This window comes from Trachypithecus francoisi, unplaced genomic scaffold, assembly GCF_009764315.1.
Source record: "Trachypithecus francoisi isolate TF-2019V2 unplaced genomic scaffold, Tfra_2.0 Contig00485, whole genome shotgun sequence".
NCBI classification, from domain to species: Eukaryota; Metazoa; Chordata; class Mammalia; order Primates; family Cercopithecidae; genus Trachypithecus; species Trachypithecus francoisi.
This window is the reverse complement of record NW_022680672.1, coordinates 25,994-50,732: the sequence shown is the minus strand read 5'-3', so window position 1 is coordinate 50,732 and position 24,739 is coordinate 25,994. Positions and strand designations below refer to the sequence as shown.

Below are 24,739 nucleotides of genomic sequence, written 5' to 3'. Positions count from 1 at the left end.
CAGGCTCCCGCCACATCGCCCGGCTAGTTTTTTGTATTTTTTTAGTAGAGACGGGGTTTCACCGTGTCAGCCAGGATGGTCTCGATCTCCTGACCTTGTGATCCACCCGTCTCGGCCTCCCAAAGTGCTGGGATTACAGGCTTGAGCCACCGCGCCCGGCCCTAATCAGATATCTTAAGCATTTGGCTGTTAAACAGAGTCTTGACCTAATACTTTGTATTTGTTTTCTTGATTCAAATTGTTCATCAATGGGTACAGTATGTTTAGGAACTAATATAGTAACTGTCAACTCGGAGTGAATGTCATTTTTACTGACCATTAGTTTTGGTTATCTGTCTGAAGTTTATAAATTGAGGACTTTTGACATTGTAAAAATCAGCTTTCAGTTTAGATGAGACTTAAAAAGAAATGCATTTTCCCTCTGATTCCGAAAGTAATATATGCCCACAGTTAAAATAATCAAATACTGTGCGAATGGTAGATTAGAAAAGACATGGCAGTTCCCAGAGATAACCACTGTTTGGTATATTTTAGAATTTTCTAAATACGTATATCAATCTATAACCATTTCTACTTGGTTTTTAAGAGAAATTTTGAGAGAAATAGTAGTGTTTGTACAGAAATGCAACTTGTTTTATTAAGCTTGATGTATCTTAGATACTTTGTCATAATCAATATCGTATTGTAGGGCTAAATGATAATTTACTTAAAACCTAATTATGAGCCAGGCATGGTGGATCACACCATAATCTCAGTGCTTTGGGAAGCTGAAGCAGGAGGATTGCTTGAGGCCAGAAGTTCAAGAGCAGCCTGTGCAACATAGTGAGACCCTGTTTCTACAAAAAATAAAGTTAGCCAGATGTGGTGGCACATACCTGTAATCCCAGCTACTTGGGAGGCTAAAGTGGAAGGAAGGCTTGAGCCCAGGAACTTGAAGTTACAGTGAGCTGTGATTGCACCACTGGCCACTGTTCTCCAGCTTAGGTGACAGAGTGAGTCCTGTCGCTTAAAAAACCACCGAATTATGGCTATTTGGAGTGTTTCCTATTTTTTCTCTATTGGAAACAGTACTGCAGAGAAAGCTGTCTACATGTATCTTTGTGTGTTTTTATAGTGTTCCTGTAGAATAAATTCTTTGAAGTGGAATTGCTTAGTCAAAGATATTAGCTAACTTTTAAAAGATTATACCAGTTCTTTCTGTCACCCAGGCTGGAGTGCAGCGACACAATCTCGGCTCACTGCAACCTCTGCCTCCTGGCTTCAAGCGATTCTCTTGCCTCAGCCTCTCGAGTAGCTAGGATTACAGGTGCCCGCCACCACGCCTGGATAATTTTTTTTTTTTTTGAGACAGTCTCGCTCTTTCGCCCAGGCCGGACTGCAGTGACTCTATTTTGGCTCACTGCAAGCTCTGCCTCCTGGGTTCATGCCATTCTCCTGCCTCAGCCTACCGAGTAGCTGGGACTACAGGCACCTGCCACAGCACCTGGCTACTTTTTTGTATTTTTAGTAGACATGGGGTTTCACCGTGTTAGCCAGGATGGTCTTGATCTCCTGACCTTGTGATCTGCCCACCTCATCCTCCCGAAATGCTGGGATTACAGGCGTGAGCCACCACGCCTGGCCTATACCAGTTCTTTTTATTTTTTATTTATTTATTTATTTTTTGAGACAGAGTCTCTCTCTGTCGCCCAGGCTGGAGTGCAGTGGCATGATCTCGGCTCACTGCAGGCTCCGCCTCTAGGGTCCATACCATTCTCCTGCCTCAGCCTGCCTAGTAACTGGGACTACAGGCGCCCGCCACCATGCCTGGCTAATTTTTTGTGTTTCTAGTAGAGATGGGGTTTCACCATGTTAGCCAGGATGATCTCAATTTCCTGACCTTGTGATCCGCCGGCCTTGGCCTCCCAAAGTGCTGGGATTACAGGTGTGAGCCACCACACCCAGCCACCGGTTCTTTTTAACCAGTAGTGACCTTTTTTTAAAAAAAAATCTGGCCGGGCGCGGTGGCTCAAGCCTGTAATTCCAGCACTTTGGGAGGCCGAGACGGGTGGATCACGAGGTCAGGAGATCGAGACCATGCTGGCTAACACGGTGAAACCCTGTCTCTACTAAAAAATACAAAAAACTAGCCGGGCGAGGTGGTGGGCGCCTGTAATCCCAGCTACTCAGGAGGCTGAGGCAGGAGAATGGCGTCAACCTGGGAGGCGGAGTTTGCAGTGAGCTGAGATCCGGCCACTGCGCTCCAGCCTGGGCGACAGAGCCAGACTCAGTCTCAAAAAAAAAAAAAAAAAAAAAAAAAAATCTTTACGATCTCACACTAGGAAAATATATTTTTTAAAAATTTAAAATTATATTTATTTAATGAATAGAGATGAGGTCACTATGTTGCCCAGGCTGGTCTCAAACTCCTAAAGTTATCCTCCTGCGTCAGCTTCCTAAAGTGCTGGGATTACAGGTGTGAGCCACCATGCCCAGCCTAATTTTTTTATTTCTTTATTTCTTTTTCTTTTTCTTTTTTTTTTTTGTGTGACAGAGTTTCACTTTGTTGCCCAAGCTGGAGTGCAGTGGCATGATCTCAGCTCGCTGCAACCTCTGCCTCCTGGGCTCAAGCAATTCTCTTGCCTCAGCCTCCCAAGTAGCTAGGATTACAGGCACCGACCACCACGCCTGGCTAATTTTTGTATTTTTAGTAGAAATGGGCCAGGCTGGCCTCGAACTCCTGACCTCAAGTGATCCACCTGCCTCAGCTTCCCAAAGTTCTGGAATTACAGATGTGAGCCACTGTGCCCAGCTGATATATTTTTTTTTTCTTAAATCATTAGGGTATCAATCATCTTTTTGCTGCATTTATCTTTTTACATTTCTTCTGTGACATTCCCATTGCTGTTCCGTGATACATCGGTTGTGTTCATTTTTCTTACTGATTTATTTATGACTCGAATTTCTTGAGCTGGTTAATGAGAGGTACAGGAGTATAGTCATGAACAAAGTAGAAATGGTCCTTGTCATTGTGGAACTCTTACAGTATATTAGGGAAGATGTCATTAAGCAAATAGTTGCTATTTCTTTTTCTTTTTCTTTTTTTCTTTTTTGAGACAGAGTCTGGCTCTCTTACCCAGGCTGGAGTACAGTGGCATGATCATGCCTCATTGCAACCTCCACCTTCCGGGCTTAAGCCATCCTCTCACCTCAGCCTTCAAAGTATCTGGGACTACAGGCAGGCACCACCATGCGTGGCTAATTTTTCTATTTTTTTGTAGAGATGCGGTTTTACCATGTTGCTTAGGCTGGTCTCAAACTTCTGAGCTTAAGCCACCTGCCCACCTTGGCTTCTCAAAGTGCTGGGATTACAGGCGTGAGTCACCACACCCGGGCCGATAGTTACTGTTTCCAAGTGTGCCAAGTGCTGTAAGGGAGAACTGTTGGCGAGGTTTGGACAACATGGGGACTAGGGAAGTGGGACAAGGGAAGGCTTCCTGGGGAAATGATGTCTATAGAGATTGAGGGATGGGTTGGAGAAGGCTAGGTGGGGGTTAATGGGAGAAAAAAGTAAGTTTCCCAAGGAGGTGAAACCTTCTGTAAAGACCACTGACAGGAGAGACCACTGAGTTTGAGGAGCTGGAAGGAGGTTAGTGTGTCTGGAGTACAGTAATGAGAGCGAGAGCATAGTGTTAGGTGATACTGGAGAGGTTAGCAGGAGCCAGATCTGATCTTTATCTTAAGGACAGTGCAAAGCCACTGAAGAGTTTTAAAAGCAGAGAGATACCATTTTTGTTTTTCAAAAGATAAATCTTCTAGAGCACTCCGAGCATGAGATAAGTACTTTCACTTAGAAATATTTAACTGTGTGATTGTCAGTGGTCTGGTTAAATATCTACCTCTTGGTAATTTTTAGTATCTCAAGAAAAAGGTGATCATTTAATAGGTGGTGTTCATAGCCGGGCGCGGTGGCTCAAGCCTGTAATCCCAGCACTTTGGGAGGCCGAGACGGGCGGATCACGAGGTCAGGAGATCGAGACCATCCTGGCTAACACGGTGAAACCCCGTCTCTACTAAAAAATACAAAAAACTAGCCGGGCGAGGTGGCGGGCGCCTGTAGCCCCAGCTACTCGGGAGGCTGAGGCAGGAGAATGGCGTAAAACCGGGAGGCAGAGCTTGCAGTGAGCTGAGATCCGGCCACTGCACTCCAGCTTGGGAGAAAGAGCAAGACTCCGTCTCAAAAAAAAAAAAAAAAAAAAAGGTGGTGTTCATAAAACTGAGACATCTGACAAAAAATAGAATTGGAACACCATTCTCATCATTTTCCAAAATAATTTCCAAATGAATATAAAGGCTTAAATATATAAAGTAAATAATAACAGTCTCAGAATAATATTTAGATGACTATATAATCCAAGGGATGGAAAGACATTTTAAATCAAGATAAGAAACTCAGAAGATGTTGTATCAGAAGCTGTAGTAGGAACATATAAAAAAAGTTTTTTTTTTTTTTTTTTTTTTTGGAGACAGAGTCTTACTCTGTTGCCCAGGCTGGAGTGCAATGCCATGATCTTAGCCCAGGGCAACCTCTGCCTCCCAGGTTCAAGCGATTCTCCTGCCTCAGCCTCCTAAGTAGCTGGGATTACAGGTGCCCCACTACCACGCCTCGCTAATTTCTCTATTTTTAGTAAAGAGGAGGTTTCACCATATTTGGTCCACCTGGTCTTGAACTCCGACCTCAGGTGATCTGCCCGTCTTGGCCTCCCAAAGTGAGCCACTGTACCGGACCATAAAAAATTTTTAAACTTATTTTTGTTTTTTTTGAGACAGAGTCTCGCTTTGTCACCCAGGCTAGAGTGCAGTGGTGTGATCTTCGCTCACTGCAAGCTCCACCTCCCAGGTTCACGCCATTCTCCCGCCTCAGCCTCCCAGGTAGCTGGGACTACAGGCGCCCAGCCCCATGCCTGGCTAATTTTGTTTTTGTATTTTTTTTTTTTTTTTTTGAGATGGAGTCTCGCTCTGTCGCCCAGGCTGGAGTGCAGTGGCCGGATCTCAGCTCACTGCAAGCTCCACCTCCCGGGTTTACGCCATTCTCCTACCTCAGCCTCCCGAGTAGCTGGGACTACAAGCGCCCGCCACCTTGCCCGGCTAGTTTTTTATATTTTTTAGTAGAGACGGGGTTTCACCGGGTTAGCCAGGATGGTCTTGATGTCCTGACCTTGTGATCCGCCCGTCTCGGCCTCCCAAAGTGCTGGGATTACAGGCTTGAGCCACCGCGCCTGGCCGTTTTTGTATTTTTAGTAGAGATGGAGTTTCACCTTGTTAGCCAGGATGGTCTCGATTTCCTGACCATGTGATCCCCCTGCCTCGGCCACCCAAAGTGCTGAGATTACAGGCATGAGCCACCGCACCAGGCCTCAAACATTATTTTGAGAAAAAGAAGCGTGCCATATACTGCTACAGTATAATTCTGTTTTTGTGAATTTTGGGAAGAGTCAGAAGTCAGCTAGGGTGATAGAAATCAGAACAGAGGTTGCCTCTTGGTCCCAGGGACTGATGGGAAAGGGGCATGAGAGAACTTTTTGGGGTGATGGAATTGTTATGTATTTTGATTGGCAGGGTAGATACATAGGTGTAAACATTTGTCACAACACATTGAACTGTGCATTTATTTTTTTTTTTTTTTTTTTTTTTGAGACGGAGTCTTGCTCTGTCGCCGGGGCTGGAGTGCAGTGGCCGGATCTCAGCTCACTGCAAGCTCCGCCTCCCGAGTTCACGCCATTCTCCTGCCTCAGCCTCCCGAGTAGCTGGGACTACAGACGCCCGCCACCTCGCCCGGCTAGTTTTTTGTATTTTTTTAGTAGAGACGGGGTTTCACAGTGTTCGCCAGGATGGTCTCGATCTCCTGACCTCGTGATCCGCCCGTCTCGGCCTCCCAAAGTGCTGGGATTACAGGCTTGAGCCACCGCGCCCGGCCTGTGCATTTATTTTTATTTTTAAATACTTATTTAGAAATGGGGTCTTACTCTGTTATTCAGGCTGGAGTGCATTTCTTCTGTGGCACCGTCATATCTCCTTGCAGCCTCTAACTCCTGGGCTCAAATGATCTTCCTGCCTTTGCCTCCTGAGTAGCTGGGATTACAGGCCTGAGCCACCATGCTCAGTGTATACCGTTATTAAAAAGAGTTATTTATATCTGGGTAAGAAAGAATGGTGGTATCAATGGAGACAGAGGCCTGGACAGATTGGTGAGATGTTTAGGAGATAGAATTGATGGGACTTGGGCACTTGGACTGTAGGAGATAAACAAGAGGGAATCAGAGTTGATAGCTCTTTGTCATGTTTTGATATATTTTTCCCATTTTGTCTGGTATTTTGGGGGAGTCTTATTTTAGCCTTTTTTTTTGAGATGGAGTCTTACTGTGTTGCCCAGGCTGGAATGCAATGGCGCAGTCTCAGCTCACTTCAGCCTCTGCCTCTCGGGTTCAAGTGATTCTGCCTCAGCTTCCCCAGTAGCTGGGATTATAGGCGACTACCGCCACACCTGGCTAATTTTTGTATTTTTAGTAGAGACAGGGTTTCACCATGCTGGCCAGCCTGCTCTCGAGCTGCTGACCTCAGGTGATCCACCTGCCTCAGCCTCCCAAAGTGGTGGGATTACAGGCGTGAGCCACCGCACCTGGCCTAGCCTCTTTTTTTTTTTTTTTTTTTTTTTTTTTGAGATACAGTGTTGTTCTGTTGCCCAGTCTGGAATAAAGTGGTGTGATATCAGCTCACTGCAACCTCCGCTTCCTGGGTTCAAGCAACTCTCCTGCCTCAGCCTCCTGAGTAGCTGGGATTACAGGCACCCGCCACCAAGCCCAGCTAATTTTTTGTGTTTTTAGTAGAGACAGGGTTTCACCATCTTGGCCAGGCTGGTCTTGAACTCCTGACCTCGTGATCCACTTGCCTCGGCCTCCCAAAGTGCTGGGATTACAGGCGTAAGCCACAGTGCTCCGCCTGTCTCTTTTTAATATATAGAAGTTCTACATGGTGAAATTTATCCAACCTGTTCTTTAATGACCCCTAGGTTTCATATTATAGAAGATTTCTTTACCCTGAGCTTATGAAAATGATTCTCCATGTTTTCATCTAGTACTTAGGGTTTCATTTTTTCATATTTATATTTTTGATCTCTGGAACTTAATTATATACAAAGGGATAATGTAGGGATTCAACTTATTATCCAGAAAGCCCAACCAGCTATCCCAGACTCTTAACCTGTTTTTGAGGATATCTACAGAAGAAGTCTTCTGTAAGACTGTTAAAAAGAGTTAGGACTTAGGGAATTTGAAGAATTGTAGCAAATCAGGGTCAGAGTAGGTGAGTATCAATCAATTTATAAATTTATTTATAAATCAGTATTATATATTCTGAATGTTTTTGCAGCCTTTGGTGTAATTAGTGTTACTGAGATACACATTGAGGGAGAGTTTTTCCACAAACCTATGTTGGGTTTGTGTTAGAGAAGGAAGCTAGAACTGGCCTTCTTTTTGTGCGCTTTTTTTTTTTTTTTTTTTGAGATGGGGTCTCACCCTGTTGCCTAGGCTAGAGTGCAGTGGCACAATCTCGGCTCACTGCAACCTTCGTCTCCTGGGTTCAAGCAAGCAATTCTCCTCCCTCAGCCTTCCGAGGATTACAGGCATGCACCACCACACCCGGCTAATTTTTGTATTTTTAGTAGAGACGAGTTTCACCGTGTTGGCCAGGCTGGTTTCAAACTCCTGACCTCAGGCGATTCGCCTGCCTTGGCCTCCCAAAGTGCTGGGATTACAGGCGTGAGCCACCATGCCCGGCCAGAATTGGCTTTCTTTTTTTTTTTTTTTTTTGAGACAGAGTCTCGCTCTGTCACCCAGGCTGGATCGCAGTGGCTAGATCTCGGCTCACTACAAGCTCCGCCTCCCAGGTTTATGCCATTCTCCTGCCTCAGCCTCCCGAGTAGCTGGGACTACAGGCGCCAACCACCTCGCCCGGCTAGTTTTTTGTATTTTTAGTAGAGACGGAGTTTCACCGTGTTAGCCAGGATGGTCTTGATCTCCTGACCTCGTGATCCGCCCGTCTCGGCCTCCCAAAGTGCTGGGATTACAGGCTTGAGCCACCGCGCCCGGCCTAGAATTGGCTTTCATATATTGTATTTTGCATCTCTAAGTTTTGTAGAACTTGATTTGCTATGGTGTCAATGTTCATGTCCCTCCAAAATTCATGTGTTGAAATCCTATCCCCCGTCGGGCGCGGTGGCTCACGCCTGTAATCCTAGCACTTTGGGAGGCCGAGACTGGCGGATCACGAGGTCAGGAGATCGAGACCATCCTGACTAACACGGTGAAACCCTGTCTCTACTAAAAATACAAAAATTAGCCAGCCGCGGTGGCAGGCACCTGTAGTCCCAGCTACACGGGAGTCTGAGGCAGGAGAACGGCATGAACCCGGGAGGTGGAGCTTGCAGTGAGTGGAGATCGTGCCGCTGCACTCCAGCCTGGGCGACAGAGCAAGACTCCCTCTCAAAAAAAAAAAAAAAAAAAGAAATCCTATCCCTCAAGGTGATGGTATTAGGAGGTGGGGCCTCATTAGATCATGAGGGTGGAGGTTTCATGAATGAGATATTAGTGCCTTTATAAGAGACCACAGAGGGAGCTCCCTTGTTCCTTCAGCTATGTGAGCTTATTGTGAGAAGATGGCTGTCTGAACCAGAAGTAGGCCTTCACCAGACACCAGATTTACCTGTGCCTTGATGGACTTCCCAGCCTCCAGAATTGTGAGAAGTACATTTCTGTTTTCAACCCCCCAGTATATGGTAGTTTGTTATGAAAATTTAGCAGCCTAAATGGACTAAGAAATGACATAAGAGGAAGAGCCATAGATGTGAATAAGGAAACATGGGCTTAGAGTACTGTTACTAGCAAACTCAGCTTAGGATCTTGAGCAAACCACTTTTTCCATGTTAACACTACCCTCTCACCAAAGTATGGATGATGATTCCAACCCTACTTAGTCATGCTGTGAGATAGTCTAGTACCAGGTAACCCCAAGGGAAATAAGCCCAAGGATTGTAGGAATGTTTCTTTCCTCTTTTCCTGTGAGATAAACCACAGAAGTTGCCTGAGGAGTGGAGAATGAATTAAGAATATAGCAGAGAGATGTGAGGATTTGGGTTTTAGTAACCAGGAGTTAGGCCAGATGCAGTGGCTCATGCTTGTAATCGCAGCACTTTGGGAGTTTAAGATGGGCAGATCGCTTGAGTCCAGGAGTTTGGGACCAGCCTGGACAACGTGGCAAAACCCCGTCTCTAGAAAAACTACATAAAAATTAGCTGGGCGTGGTGGTACGCACCTGTAGTCCTAGCTACTCGGGGGCGCTGAAGCAGGAGACTTGCTTGAAACCTGGAGGCGGAGGTTGCAGTGAGCCAGCATCACACCACTGAATTGCAGCCTGGGTAATAGGGCAGGACCTTGTCTAAAAAAAAAAAAAAAAAAAAAAAAAGAAAAGAAAAAAATATCATTTTAAAATAAAAAAGAAACCAGGAATTTTTCTTTGAATTGTCTGGCTTGTCATTTCCTTCTTTTCTGTTGCTTTGTGTCATGCTGCCATTGTCTTTACTTCTGCTTCTAGGCGTCTGAATTTACTTGAGAGAACCACCTACTCATGTTATTTTGACTTTTAAAAAGAATTTATTGTTTTTTTAAATTACAAAAGTAAATGAGCTGCAGTATAAAAACACTTAAAATAGTCTAGCAATATATGAAGTAAAAAAGAGATGCCCTCTTCTTTTTTGTTTTTGAGACAGAGTCTCGCTCTGTCATGTTCTGTCGCCCAGGCTGGAGTGCAGTGGTGATCTCGGCTCACACTGTAAGCTCCGCCTCCCGAGTTCACGCCATTCTCCTGCCTCAGCCTCCTGAGTAGCTGGGACTACAGGTGCCCGCCACCATGCCTGGCTAATTTTTTGTATTTTTAGTAGAGACGGGGTTTCATCGTGTTAGCCAGGATGGTCTCGATCTCCTGACTTCGTGGTTCGCCTGCCTCAGCCTCCCCAAGTGCTGGGAATACAGGCGTGAGCCACTGCGTATGCTTTTTTTTTTTTTTGAGATGAGTCTTGCTCTGTCACCCAGGCTGGAGTGCAGTGGCGCGATCTTGGCTCACTGCAACCTCTGCCTCCTAATTCAAGTGATTCTCCTGCCTCAGTCTCCCAGGCAGCTGGGACTATAGGTGCACGCCACCCCACCCAGCTAATTTTTGTATTTAAAAAAATTTTTTTTTGAGATGGAGTCTTGTTCTGTCGCCAGGCTGGAGTGCAGTGGTGCAATCTCGGTTCACTGCAATCTCTGTCTCCTGGGTTCAAGCGATTCTCTTGCCTCTGCCTCCAGAGTAGCTGGGACTACAGGCACGTGCCACCACGCCCAGCTAATTTTTGTAGTTTTAGTAGGGATGGAGTTTCACCGTATTGGCCAGGCTGATCTTGAACTCCTGACGTCGTGGTCTTGAACTCCTGACGTCCTGATCCACCCGCCTCGGCCTCCCAAAGTGCTGAGATTACAGGTGTGAGGTACCGCACCTGGCTGAGATGCCCTATTCTTATACCTCTTCATTTCCTCTTTCCAGAAGAAAATACTGTTTTGTGTCCTTCAAGACTTTTTTATTTTTATTATTTATTTATTTTGTGTTGGGGTCTCATTCTGTTGCCTAGGCTGAAGTACAGTGGCGCGATCTCAGCTCACTGCAGCCTCCACCTCCCAGGCTCAAGTGATTCTCATGCCTCAGCCTCTGGAGTAGCTGGGATTGCAGGCATGCACCACTGTGCCCGGCTAATTTTTTTGTATTTTTAGTAGAGATGGTGTTTCACTATGTTGGCCAGGCTGGTCTTGAACTCCTGACCTCAGGTGATCTGCCCACCTTAGCCTCCCAAAGTGCTGGAATTACAGGTGTGAGCCACTGTGCCCGGCCTAATTTATTTTTTTTTTCCTGAGACAAAGTCTCACTCTGTTGCCCAGGCTGGAGTGCAGTGGTACAGTCTCGGCTCACTGCAACCTCTGCCTCCTGGGTTCAAGTGATTCTCTTGCCTCAGCCTCCCAAGTAGCTGGGATTACAGGCACTCGCCACCACGCCCGGCTAATTTTTTTCTTTTTTTTGGTATTTTTATTAGAGACGGGGTTTCACCGTGTTAGCCAAGCTGATCTCGAACTCTCTAGCTTAGGTGATCCACCTGTCTCAGCCTCCCAAAGTGCTGGGATTACAGGCGTGAGCCACTGTGCCCAGCCATTTTTTAATTGTTAGTAGAGATGAGTTCTCCATGTGTTACCTAGGCTAGTCTTTAACTCTTGGGCTCAAGTGATCCTGCCACCTTGGCCTTCCAAAGTGTTGGGATTACAGATATGAGCCACTGCAGCCAGCCCAAAAGCTGTGTGTATGTTTGTGTGTGTGTGTATTTTTTTGAGACGGAGTCTGGCTTTGTCGCCCAGGCTGGAGTGCAGTGACACAATCTTGGCTCACTACAAGCTCCGCCTCCTGGGTTCACGCCATTCTCCTGCCTCAGCCTCCCAAGTAGCTGGGACTACAGTTGTCTGCCACCACGCCCGGCTCATTTTTTGTATTTTTAGTAGAGACAGGGTTTCACTGTGTTAGCCAGGATGGTTTCGATCTCCTGACCTTGTGATCTGCTTGCCTCGGCCTCCCAAAGTGCTGGGATTACAGGCATGAGCCACCGTGCCTGGCCAAAAGCTATATTTTGAATCACATTTGCACACTGGCTCAAGTTAAGCCACAGGGAAGTTCAATCTGAAATTTAGTTACCGTTATAAAAATTGCCATTTTTTAATAAATAGCATTTATATGCCATTTTTTATATAAGAGCCAGCTAATCAATATTTGAGTTACTTAATTAACAGCAGACTTGGAATTATATGGATTTGAGAGACTTTTTAAGAGCCCTCAATTCATTTCCTCAACATTTTGGAACATGTGTTGATAATGTGATAAAATATTTCCCTTTGCCAACAATTGCTGATAATGCGATTGCCCCAAATAAACATAAAAAACAGAAAAACAAAAAACCAGACATCCTGAGTAATATATTCCAGAAATCAGATTGTGCATTTAGTGTTGCTAGGGAGGATTATGCCATTTTGCTGCTCCAAATCATAAACTTTTCATAGAGGAAGTGTTTCCCCAAGGACCAAAGAATCCTTCCTTTTTCCCCATTGTAAGTTTACCATGCTTTTTGTAAGATCTGTTTGTCCTAGATCTGTTGTTTTAGGTCAGTCATAACCAAAAGATGAATCTTTATGTAGTTATTTCTGTAAACAAAATTTTACTTGTTGATGACTACATTAGTGTTACTAAAACTTGATTTGGCTTTGTAGCGGAGATACATCATTGTGTTGCGAATTTTAATTTCACCTTCTGATAGATTTTGTGGTTTCATTTTACCAGTTTTAATAATGAACAAGTGTGGTATTTTAAACTATCATTATACTTAAATTTTGTGTTTAATTTTTCTCTAAATTATATTTAATATGTTTACTTTTCAGGAATTACCCAACTCTGTCTTTTTGGTGATGGAGGTAGGTAGTATACAAACTTCTGTTTAATTCATTTCCAATTTTTTTTTTTTTTTTAGATTCTAGCATAAATCTTCATATTTCAAGTCGCTTTTGATTAATATGAACCTTCAGATTGACCGTAGATAAATTATTTGAATGTTTGTGTTAATAAAGTTGATTTGGTGATCTAGATTCTACTCAAGGAATATAAAATTTTGAATCTATAATGTTTTTAGGCTATATTTACATGACATTATATACAAATGATTTTTTAATCACAATTGAGAATGGATTGAATTAATCTTGAATCACTGTGTTTATTTTCATTACTTTCTCTTTTCTGTGTTAGTATTGCAGTGGTGGAGACCTCGCAGATTATTTGCAAGGTAACTGTGTGTGTCAGTGTTCAATAAAGATAGTGCTGCAGCCTGTTTAATTCTAAGAGGTACTTTTGAAATACACTACCCATTTTCTGCTCTTGTATAGAAACATTCAGTAAATATTTGTGTATTTGTTTGACTTGTGATCACTTTGCAGACCAGTTGTTGTCTGTGGTTTTGTTCCTAAGCTTTACTTGTATATAAGTATTTACCTTTTTGTGTGTCTCTCTCTGACAGTGTTTGAGAGATGGTCCTATCCCCAGGAGAGGAGAAACCCGATAGAATTCCTCTCCTTCAAAAGGCTTCACTGAGTAGTAGTCCTTTTCATTTCTTTCAAAATAAAAAAAATTATAGTGGAAAAATGTATCCAAGAATGTATTTGTGTGAACATTTCTTGTAATTAAAAAAAGGCAACAAAAAACATTATAAGGCATTAAAGGTAACATTGAAATTCTTTTGTGATACAGAAGTAAGATTTTAGTATTAGATGGTGCTTGAAATTTTGAACCCAAAATGCATACATGTAGGATATGAAGCATTCAGATCCAATTGTGTGCCTCCAGAGTATTTTCTTTTTCTTTCTTTCTTTTTTTTTATTGGAGATAAAGTCTTGCTCTGTCACCCAGGCTGGAGTGCAGTGGTGCATTCTCGGCTCACTGCAACCTCCGCCTCCTGGGTTCAATTGATTCTCCTGCCTCAGCCTCCCGAGTAGCTGGGATTACAGGTGCATGCCACCACGCCCAGCTAATTTTTGTATTTTTAGTAGAGACGGGGTTTCACCATGTTGATCAGGCTGGTCCCAAACTCCTGACCTCGTGATCCACCGGCCTAGGCTTCCCAAAGTGCTGGGATTATAGGGTGAGCCGCCACACCTGGCCAGTGAAGGCAGTACATACTTGTTCACCCCTTAAAAGTTGCAAGGGGAATATGCAAAAAGACAGTAAATGGTTAATACATTCAACCTATAAATAGATTATGGCGTCTGAGCGCGGTGGCTCACACCTATAATCCCAGCACTTTGGGAGGCCAAGGCGAGTGGATCACCTGAGGTCGGGAGTTCGAGACCAGCCTGACCAACATGGAGAAAACTCATCTCTACTAAGAATACAAAAGTAGCTGGGGGTGGTGGCACATGCCTGTGATCCCAGCTACTTGGGAGGCTGAGGCAGGAGAATCACTTGAACCCAGGAGGTGGAATTTGCAGTGAGCCGAGATCACGACATTGCACTCCAGCCTGGGCAACAAGATGGAAGCTCCCATCTCAGAAAAAAAAAACAGATTACGGCAGTTGATGGTAAAGCACTGTGGACAATTTACAAAATATAACATAGATATATAGGATAATATAGAATATTGCTAACATTCAGAAGCTGTGTAGAGAAAAATGTAAAGAATACCGGTACTTGCACCCGCTACCACCATTTACAAGGGAATTATAGGCTAGGCATGGTGGCTCACACGTGTAATCCCAGCACTTTGGGAGGCCAATGTGAGTGGATCACTTGAGGCCAGGAGTTTGAGACCAGCCTGTTCAACATGGTGAAACCCTGTCTCTACTAAAAATATAAAACGTAGCTGGGTATGGTGGTGCATGCCTGTATTTCCTAGCTGCTTGGGAGGCTGAGGCAGGAGAATCTCTTGGACCTGGGTGGCGGAGATTGCAGTGAGCTGAGATCAAGCCATTTTACTCCAGCCTGGGCTACAGAGCAAGACTCTGTCTCAAAAAAAAACCCCAAAAATAGAAGAAAGAAATTATAAATACAGTTGAAGCTCCCTGTAAGCCCTTCTGCAGTCCCATTCCTGTCCTTTCCCTAGAGGCAGCCATTGTCCTGAATTTGGTAGTTTAAAAAAAAAAAACTGTCAATTTAGTAAACACATTTCAAAATGTTATTCATAGATAGAACGCAGTGAGACAGACACTTTCATTCACTGCTGTTGGAAAGGAGTTGAAGCTGGAAAGCACCCTGCTCTCTCTGCCTTTCTTCACATCCTTGGTGTTCCTGATGAAGCGCTTTTCTACTTGGGGTCAGACTGAGTAACACCAGCTTACAGCCCGCATTAGAATGTCAGTTGACACCAGTTTACAGCCCTCATTAGAATACCAGTTTTTTTTTTGAGTCCTGTGGCTCATGCCTGTAATCCCAGCACTTTGGGAGGCCCAGACGGGTGGATCACAAGGTCAGGAGATCGAGACCATCCTGACTGACATGGTGAAACCCCATCTCTACTAAAAATACAAAAAATTAGCCAGGCGTTGTGGCGGACGCCTGTAGTCCCAGCTACTCAGGAGGGAGAGGCGGGAGAATGGCGTGAACCCGGGAGGCGGAGCTTGCAGTGTGCTGAGATCATGCCACTGCACTCCAGCCTGGGTGACAGAGCAAGACTCCGTCTCAGAAAACAAAAAAAGAATATCAGTTTTTTATTTTCTAGAGATCATGTTGTTAAAAAAAAAGAGAATATGAGTCTCATTAGCAACTATTATTCACCCGTAGAAGCACTATTACAACAGTTTTGTTGAACTCTTGTGTTTGATACTCGAAAGCAATATTGTTAGGAGACTCAATAGTGAAGAGCTTAAGAGCTTGAATGTTGGAGTCAGTCAGGCAAGCATGGTTCTAGCACCAGTGTTTACTCATACTGCTGTATGATTTTGGTTTTATAACTTCTCCCTGGTCTTTCTCTGTCACAGTCTGTAAGGGAATCCCTTGTAGTATGAAAGCACTTTAAAGACACGTGAAAGAAATTCTGGTTCTTAGAGGAATTATTGAGAGCTGCACTGTCCAATATCGTAGCCACTGACCACATTGGGCTCTTGAAATGTGGCTAGTCAGAATCAAGATGTGCTATAAGTGTAAAATGCACAACGGAATTTGAATACTTCATCAGAAGGAAAGAATGATTAAATCTCATTAATTTAAAAATATTTATTACGAGTTGAAATGGTAATATTTTGGATATATTGAGTTAAATATATTAATTATATCTCTTTCTTTTCACCTTTTAAAATCTGGCCACAAGAAAATGGAAAGTTTGATGTGTGGCCACCTTAATATTCATGTTGGAGAGCACTGGTCTAGAAGGTCTGGAATGTTTAGAAGGTCTGGAATGTCTAGAAGGTTGAATACCATTGTGTCACAATAGGATCATTTAGTCCTTTAATTTGCTCTTTGAAACAAACACCTTTTACATTTTCTTTCTTTTTTCTTTTTTTTGTCTTTTTGAGACAAGAGTCTCACTCCATCGCCCAGGCGGGAGTGCAGTGGTGCGATCTCGGCTCACTGCAACTTCTGCTACCTAGGTTCAAGCCATTCTCCTGCCTCCGCCTCCCAAGTATGCTACAGGCACCTGCCACTGTGCCTGGGTAATTTTGTATTTTTAGTAGAGATGGGGTTTCGCCATGTTGGCCAGGCTGGTCTTGAACTCCTGACCTCAGGCGATCCACCCTCCTCGGCCTCCCAAAGTGTTGGGAATACAGGCGTGAGCTGTCGTGCCCAGCCAAAATGAATTTTAAATATATCATCCATTTCAGTTGTCACAATGTAATTTAAGTAAAACATTACAAAAATAAAGTTCTAGTTGTTGATTTGACCTCCCCACTATTATGCAATAATATATATATTAGCATCTGCAAGAAAGTAGATCTGGAAAAATGCACATCAAATTGTTAACAGTGTTCATCTCCAAAGGATGATTTTTTTTTTTTTTTTTTTTTGAGATGGAGTCTTGCTTTATTGCCCAGGCTGGAGTGCAGTGGCAGGATCTCGGTTCATTGCAAGCTCCACCTCCCGGGTTCAGACTATTCTCCTGTCTCAGCTTCCCGAGTAGCTGGGACTACAGGTGTGCACCACCATGCTGAGCTAATTTTTGTATTTTTAGTAGAGACAGCATTTCACCGTGTTGGCCAGGCTGGTCTCAAACTCCTGACCTCATGATCCACCTGCCTTGGCCTCCCAAAGTGCTGGGATTACAGGCGTGACCCACTGCACCCAGCCCCCCGAAATTTTTTTAAATTTTATTTATTAATTTTTGAGATGGCATCTGTGTAATCCAAGCTGGAGTGCAGTGGCATGATCTCGGCTCACTGCAACTTCTGCCTCCCAGGCTCAAGGGATTCTCATGCCTCAGCCTCCCAAGTAGCTGGACTGTAGACGTGTGCCACCATGCCTGGCTAATTTTTTGCATTTTAGTAGAGGTGGGGTTTCATCATGTTACCCAGGGTGGTCTCAGACTCCTGAGCTCAGGTGATTCGCTCACGTTGGCCTCCCAACGTGCTGGGGTTACAGGTGTGAGCCACCATACTCAGCCTTAATTTTTAATTTTTTGTAGAGGCAGAGTCTTACCATGTTGCCTAGGCTGGTCTCAGACTCCTGGGCTCAAGCAATCCATCTGTCATGGCCTCCCAAAGTGCTGGGATTACAGGCATGAGCCACACACTGGGCCATATTTGATAATTTTTAAATCATAAAGTTTTCTTTTATTTGAAGATGTTAAGGACATGTAAAACTTGACAGGTCATTAAAATGATTTTAAAACCATAATATTTCACTTGTTCCAAGTATTAATGTTATTTCTCTCTTATTTACAAATGGAAAGGTTATGTAGAACATATTCTAAGAATTACATGGACAGACATGCATCACAGATAATTTAAATAGGTACATGGATACTAAATCCTCAGTGGAGGTAAGGAATTACACTTGTGACTTTTAGACTCATTGTAATAAGCTTATTTGCTTACTACATTGAAATATTATGTGCAAAGCCCTTTTCTAAAGATTTCATATTTTTTTCTTTTCTTTTTTTCTTTTTTTTTTTTTTTTGAGATGGAGTCTTGCTCTGTCACCCAGGCTGGAGTGCAGTGGCGCGATCTCGGCTCACTGCAAGGTCCGCCTCCCAGGTTCACGCCATTCTTCTGTCTCAGCCTCCCGAGAAGCTGCGACTACAGGCGCCCACCAGCAAGCCCAGCTAATATTTTTGTATTATTAGTAGAGACGGGGTTTCACCGTGTTAGCCAGGATGGTCTCGATCTCTGACCTCGTGATCCACGCGTCTCGGCCTCCCAGAGTGCTGGGATTACAGGCTTGAGCCACCGCGCCTGGCCAGAACATATTCTAAGAATTACGTGGATAGACATGCATCACAGATAATTTAAATAGGTACATGGATACTAAATCCTCAGTGGAGATAAGGAATTACACTTGTGACTTTTAGACTCATTGTAATAAGCTTATTTGCATACTTACTACATTGAAATATTATGTGCAAAGCCCTTTTCTAAAGATTTCATAATTTTTTTCTTTTCTTTTTTTTTTTTTTTTTTTTGAGATGGAGTCTTGCTCTGTCACCCAGGCTGGCGTGCAGGGCGCCATCTCGGCTCACTGCAAGCTCTGCCTCCCGGGTTCACGCCATTCTCCTGCCTCAGCCTCCCGAGAAGCTGCAACTACAGGCGCCCACCACCAAGCCCGGCTAATATTTTTGTATTTTTAGTAGAGACGGGGGTCTCACCGCGTTAGCCAGGATGGTCTCGATCTCCAGACCTCGTGATCCACCTGCCTTGGCCTCCCAAAGTACTGGGATTACAGGCGTGAGCCACCGTGCCTGGCTTCTTTTTAATGTAAATATTTTTTGCTAATCTTCTCTGTACAAATTTTATTATATGTGCTGCTGAAACGAGCAGAAGTTTTCATTATTAAATGGGTTTTATTTAATCATCATGTCAACCTCATGTAGTCTCATCAACTTTTATACATGAGGAAAGTGGGCACAGAGGGATCGTCTTTAGGGTAACACATTCAGTGGAAGACCTAGGAGTTGAACAAAGGCAGCCAGACTCCAAATCAAGCTGTTAACCACAATGTGCTCAGGCATACACAGAAATACTGTAGAATTTACTGAATAGGCTGGTCACGATGTTTCTCACTGTAATCCCAGCACTGTGGGTGGCCGAGGCGAGTGGATCACTTAGGTCAGGAGTTCAAGACCAGCCTGGCCAACATGGCAAAACCCTGTCTCTACAAAAATAGAAAAATTAGTTGGGCATGGTGAAACATGCCTGTAGTCCCAGCTACTCGGGAGGCTGAAGCAGGAGAATCTCTTGAACCCAGGAGGCGGAGCTTGCAGTAAGCCGAGATTGTGCCACTGCACTCCAGCCTGGGGGACAGAGTGAAACTCTGTCTCAAAAAAAAAAAATTTACTGAATAATGACTCACTACTTTCAAATAATGTTCATATCACCTCTTTATAGTGGTGAAATAGGTTAAAACATTTATTCTTAGGTATCTTTAGTTATGAAAGATATTCTAGTGGAATGGGGGATATGGGAGATAAAAGGACAGAGTGGATACAGTAACACAGATTCCTCACAGGTACAGGTAGCAGTAGTATCCAGGTCCCTCTGGTCAAAGATTTTACTTGTTTGTAACTTGTGTTCACATAATGGTTGGAATTAAATATGGACACTTATTCCAGATATTTGACTGATATGAAGGGGAACTTAGCTTTTGGCTTGTAAAGGACATTCGTATTTATTGAGTACCTATGGTGTTCAGAGTCATGTGGGCACCATCAGCAGTAAAAACATGAAGGGAAAAGCAAAACACACAGGTGAAACAAGATGAAAGTGCCCATCAGTTCTCTTTACGACAGGTTGACTACAAGTTTTGAGAAATCTGATATCTCTTCATAAACGTCAATTATTAAAGTTAAAAATGAATAAATGTGAATACAAATTCCTTATTCCCTTCATGCTGTCCTTCACAACTCAATCCTCTTGATGGAATATGCAGATGGTATTTGATTTTTTGTGCTTAAATATTTACGTGACTCCTTTTGTACCAGCAAAAGGAACTCTCAGTGAAGACACCATCAGAGTGTTTCTGCATCAGATTGCTGCTGCCATGCGAATCCTGCACAGCAAAGGAATCATCCACAGAGATCTCAAACCACAGAATATCTTGCTGTCCTATGCTAATCGCAGAAAATCAAGTGTCAGTGGTATTCGCATCAAAATAGGTAAATGGCCATGTATTGTGTTATGGAAAGGACATTTTTGAAACTATTTTTAGACAACTTTAGCTTTGTTGAATGATGAATTTTGTTTTTTGAGATGGAGTCTTGCTCTGTTGCCCAGACTGGAGTGTGGTGGGACGATCTCGGCTCACTGCAACCTACGCCTCCTGGGTTTGAGCGATTCTCCTGCCTCAGCTTCCTGAGTAACTGCGATTACAGGCATGCACCACTATGCCTAGCTAAATTTTGTATTTTTAGTAGAGACGGGGTTTCACCATGTTGGCCAGGCTGGTCTTGAACTCCTAACCTCAGGTGATCTGCCCGCCTCAGCCTCTGAAAGTGCTAGGATTACAGGTGTGAGCCACCACAGCTGGCTAAATGATGGATTTTATTGATGCAATTTTGATATTTTTATTGAGATCGTGGAGTTCTCTTAGGTGAATCCTTTACATTACTGACAGTGTCTGCTAAGTCTCAGGCAATGCTGACGCCCTTATCAGGAGCTCTAAATATGTATACCTGTGTCTCTCGAGAGGAAATTGATGTGGTGTAGTTACTGGCAGCAAATTAATAACCCTGTTTCTTTTTTTTTCTTTGAGATGGAGTCTCATTCTGTCACCCAGGTTGGAGTGAGGCACGATCTCGGCTCACTACAACCTTCGCCTCCCAGGTTCAAGAGATTCTCCTGCCTCAGCCTCCCAAGTAGCTGGGATGCGCAAGTAGCTGGCGTGTTCCACCACACCCAGCTAATTTTTTTTTGTATATTTTTTTTAGTAGAGACGGGGTTTCACCATGTTGGCCAGGCTGGTCTCAAACCCCTGACCTCAGGTGATCCGCCCACCTTGGCCTCCCAAAGTGCTGGGATTATGGGTGTGAGCCGCCACGCCCAGCCATAACCCTGATTCTTTTTTTTTTTTTTTTTTGAGGCGGAGTCTCGCTCTGTCACCCGACTGGAGTGCAGTGGCCAGATCTCAGCTAACTGCAAGCTCCGCCTCCCGGGTTTACACCATTCTCCTGCCTCAGCCTCCTGAGTAGCTGGGACTACAGGCGCCCGCCACCTCGCCCGGCTAGTTTTTGTATTTTTAGTAGAGATGGGGTTTCACCGTGTTAGCCAGGATAGTCTCGATCTCCTGACCTCGTGATCCGCCCATCTCGGCCTCCCAAAGTGCTGGGATTACAGGCTTGAGCCACCGCGCCCGGCTACCCTGATTCTTTACAGTTCCTAGGCTTTTGACATAGGGATCTCAGAGACCATCTAGTTTAGCTCTTCGCAGGTTTTTTTTAGCAGTACCTCAAAATTATTTGAAACAATAAAAACATAATTGTTCACATTCTACATCTGATATTGATATTTAATGAAAACTGTATTAATGAGCTACTTATTATAATTAGCATTTTCACTTGCAAAGTTTCATGCACCTTGGTTACAAATCTGGCAGAGGAGTGACTTGTACAGTTGACGATTACTACTATTTTTAGCTTGTTGAAATTGAGGTAGTGGCCGGGCGCGGTGGCTCAAGCCTGTAACCCCAGCACTTTGGGAGGCCGAGACGGGCGGATCACGAGGTCAGGAGATCGAGACCATCCTGGCGAACACAGTGAAACCCCGTCTCTACTAAAAAATACAAAAAACTAGCCGGGCGAGGTGGCGGGCACCTGTAGTCCCAGCTACTCGGGAGGCTGAGGCAGGAGAATGGCGTGAACCCGGGAAGCGGAGCTTGCAGTGAGCTGAGATCCGGCCACTGCACTCCAGCCGGGGCGACAGAGCGAGACTCCGTCTCAAAAAAAAAAAAAAGAAATTGAGGTAGCTACTTTTTTCTTTGGTGGACAGTGATATTCAGTAAGCTGTTTATTTTTCACAGTCCTTTGTGCCTTCTTGTGTCTTGAAGAATCATATGATGTATGTTAGGTATGAGCGAAGATATAATTTGCTTTTCTACTTTCTATTTTGTGAAATAGCGGATTTTGGTTTTGCTCGTTACCTACATAGTAATATGATGGCTGCAACACTGTGTGGATCCCCGATGTACATGGTGAGTGAGTGTTTGCATCCTTGTGTGTTTAAAGCGTGGCTCCATAAGCATTGGAATTTAAATATAATGCTTGCTTCCAAATAAGATGTGATCTTACATATAATCCAAGTTGTTATTATTAATGTTAATTATATTACTGATAATGCTGTAATGCAGAAATCTTTTGCCTTAGCATAGTGAACTATAAAAGTAGGAATGCTTAAAAAACACCTTATGGGAGCACTTCTTCAGCTGTAGGATGTGCTCATCTTTTGCATGTTAACTCTCTTGACAGGATCCCTATATTGTAGATGTTTTTTCTATTAGCCTCACACTCAAAGCTGAAATATCTCCGCTTTCCCCTTTATTGTCTCATATAGATATCATCATGTATTATAGGGTTAGGTTATGAAACTTCTAAACTAATGTGCAGTGTTAAGTCTGGAAATACCTTAATTCTAGAGCTTCAGAATTATGTGAAATGTACCTATTTCAGTTCTAAGTTTAAAATGGGTTTATATTAAATTCAGAATTTCTCTAAACTAAAATCAACTTTGAACTATTAATCAAATTCAAAAAAAATTTTATCAGATTTACTGTGGATCATAATTTTACTGCTTATATATAATAAATTTTATATATTTTAAATTTGTAAAAAATATAAATTTTAAAATTACTTTGTACTTCTTGAGTATAAAATTAGTTTAGCCGGCCGGGTGCGATGGCTCAAGCCTGTAATCCCAGCACTTTGGGAGGCCGAGACGGGCGGATCACGAGGTCAGGAGATCGAGACCATCCTGGCTAACACGGTGAAACCCCGTCTCTACTAAAAAATGCAAAAAACTAGCCGGGCGAGGTGGCGGGCGCCTGTAGTCCCAGCTACTCGGGAGACTGAGGCAGGAGAATGGCATAAACCCGGGAGGCAGAGCTTGCAGTGAGCTGAGATCCGGCCACTGCACTCCAGCCTGGGCGACAGAGCGAGACTCCGTCTCAAAAAAAAAAAAAATTAGTTTAGCCTTGAGGTTAGAGTGCTTTGGCTGATTATTAAAGGAAATTGACTTAATAAGAAATTTGCTAGGGAAAATAAATAAAAATGTTATCTCTGAGCTGGATGTAGTGATGCATGCCTTTGGTCCCAGCCACTTGGGAGACTGAGGCAGGAGGACTTCTGAAGCCCAGGAGTTCATGGCCAGCCTGTGAACACAGCAAGACCCCATTTCCAAAAAGAATTAAAGTTAAAAAGAAATGTTACACGTGGGAAATAAAACTATCTTTAAGTATATTTTCCATTTCTGTTTAATATTTGTCCTGATTAATGGTATATTTAAAAAGCAAAATTTGATGAGAGGTGGGAAAATACCTGTAACAAAGCAGCATATAAATGGTTTTGCTTTTAGGACAATTTTTATTATTGTGTGGGGTTTTGCGTCATAGTTTTTATTACTGTAAAAGTGTTCAGATTACAAAAAACATAGGGAATAATATAGCAAACACCTATGTACCCACCATCCATATTTCACAAAGTTAGCATTTTGCCATGTTTGTCTTGATCTTGTTTTTGAAAGAAATAAAGTAGGCTGGGCATGGTGGCTCATGCCTGTAATCCCACCACTTTGGGAGGCCGAGGTGGGAGAATCATAAGGTCAGGAGTTCGAGACCAGCCTGGCCAACATGGTGAAACCCCGTCTCTACTAAAAATACAAAAAATTAGCTGGGTGTGGTGACAGGCGCATGTAATCCCAGCTACTCGGGAGGATGAGGCAGGAAAATCGCTTGAACCCAGGAGGTGGAGGTTGCAGTGAGCTGAGATCGTGCCGCTACACTCCAGCCTGGGTGACACAGTGAGACTTGTTCTCAAAAAATATATATATATATATATATTTTTTTACGTATGTATATTGGAGACAGCCCAGGTTCCTTTTGTACTTCTCCCTGATTCCATTTCCTCCTCTGCTCCTTTCACACACCTGAGGGAACCTCTGTCCTATGGTGTATGTATTTTATACACCATGGCCTATGGTGTGTGTTTTTCTTTGTTATTATTTTGGTCCTCTCATTGTACTTTATGTGTCCATTATAATCAGTTGAAACATTTGTTTCTATAACTTGCCCCTTTTCATGCAGCATTGATTTTGAGATTTACTAGTAAATATATGATAATATGTTGTAAGTTCATTGCCTTATTATTTGTTAGAGAACTATCACAGGGTGTTGTTTTATTCTGGTAGTTTGTTAGGAGTGTCACCTTTAGCAGTTAATTAATATGTGCATATTAATTATGTAAATACTGCATGCCCCTTAAATTTCTCTGTCCCCAGGCTCCTGAGGTTATTATGTCTCAACATTATGATGCTAAGGCTGACTTGTGGAGCATAGGAACAGTGATATACCAATGCCTAGTTGGAAAACCACCTTTTCAGGTAGGCTGACTTTTTTCTTAATGTCCTCAGTTTTGGGATCTTGTCATTTTATAGTTGCGTTTGATTTGTAAAATGAAGAATACTTTGAAAGCAGTGTTTTTGGCTCCTCTGTGACTTACTTTGATTCTTTTATAGGCAAAAACTGCTTTAGTGAGTCAGAACATCTTTTGGTTTTCCCCTTTTATCTGCTTGCCCTTTGTAGTTGAACTGGGCATGCAGTCTGTTGTATGTTGGGATCAGGGCTAACAGCCTGGTGGGAAATGGGTGTGAATGGTGACACCACAGCTTCCTGGTTAGCCTGGTTTTGAGATCCTGGAATCCACACGAGGGCTGGGGCTGTCTGGGGAGATCTCTGGAAACCATCTCTA

General features: G+C 43.5%; 1 protein-coding gene across 1 annotated transcript in view; it reads left to right on the top strand.

Annotated features, from left to right (window-relative positions):
* Positions 1-24,739, top strand: part of LOC117084433 (serine/threonine-protein kinase ULK2-like) — a 49,107-nt gene that overhangs the window by 5,433 nt on the left and 18,935 nt on the right. Inside the window, exons 3-7 of the mRNA XM_033213119.1 lie at positions 12,540-12,572; positions 12,901-12,937; positions 19,769-19,942; positions 21,899-21,972; positions 24,270-24,371. Coding sequence (XP_033069010.1) covers positions 12,567-12,572; positions 12,901-12,937; positions 19,769-19,942; positions 21,899-21,972; positions 24,270-24,371 — 393 coding nt within the window. The 5' untranslated portion in view covers positions 12,540-12,566. The remainder of the gene's footprint in view (positions 1-12,539; positions 12,573-12,900; positions 12,938-19,768; positions 19,943-21,898; positions 21,973-24,269; positions 24,372-24,739) is intronic.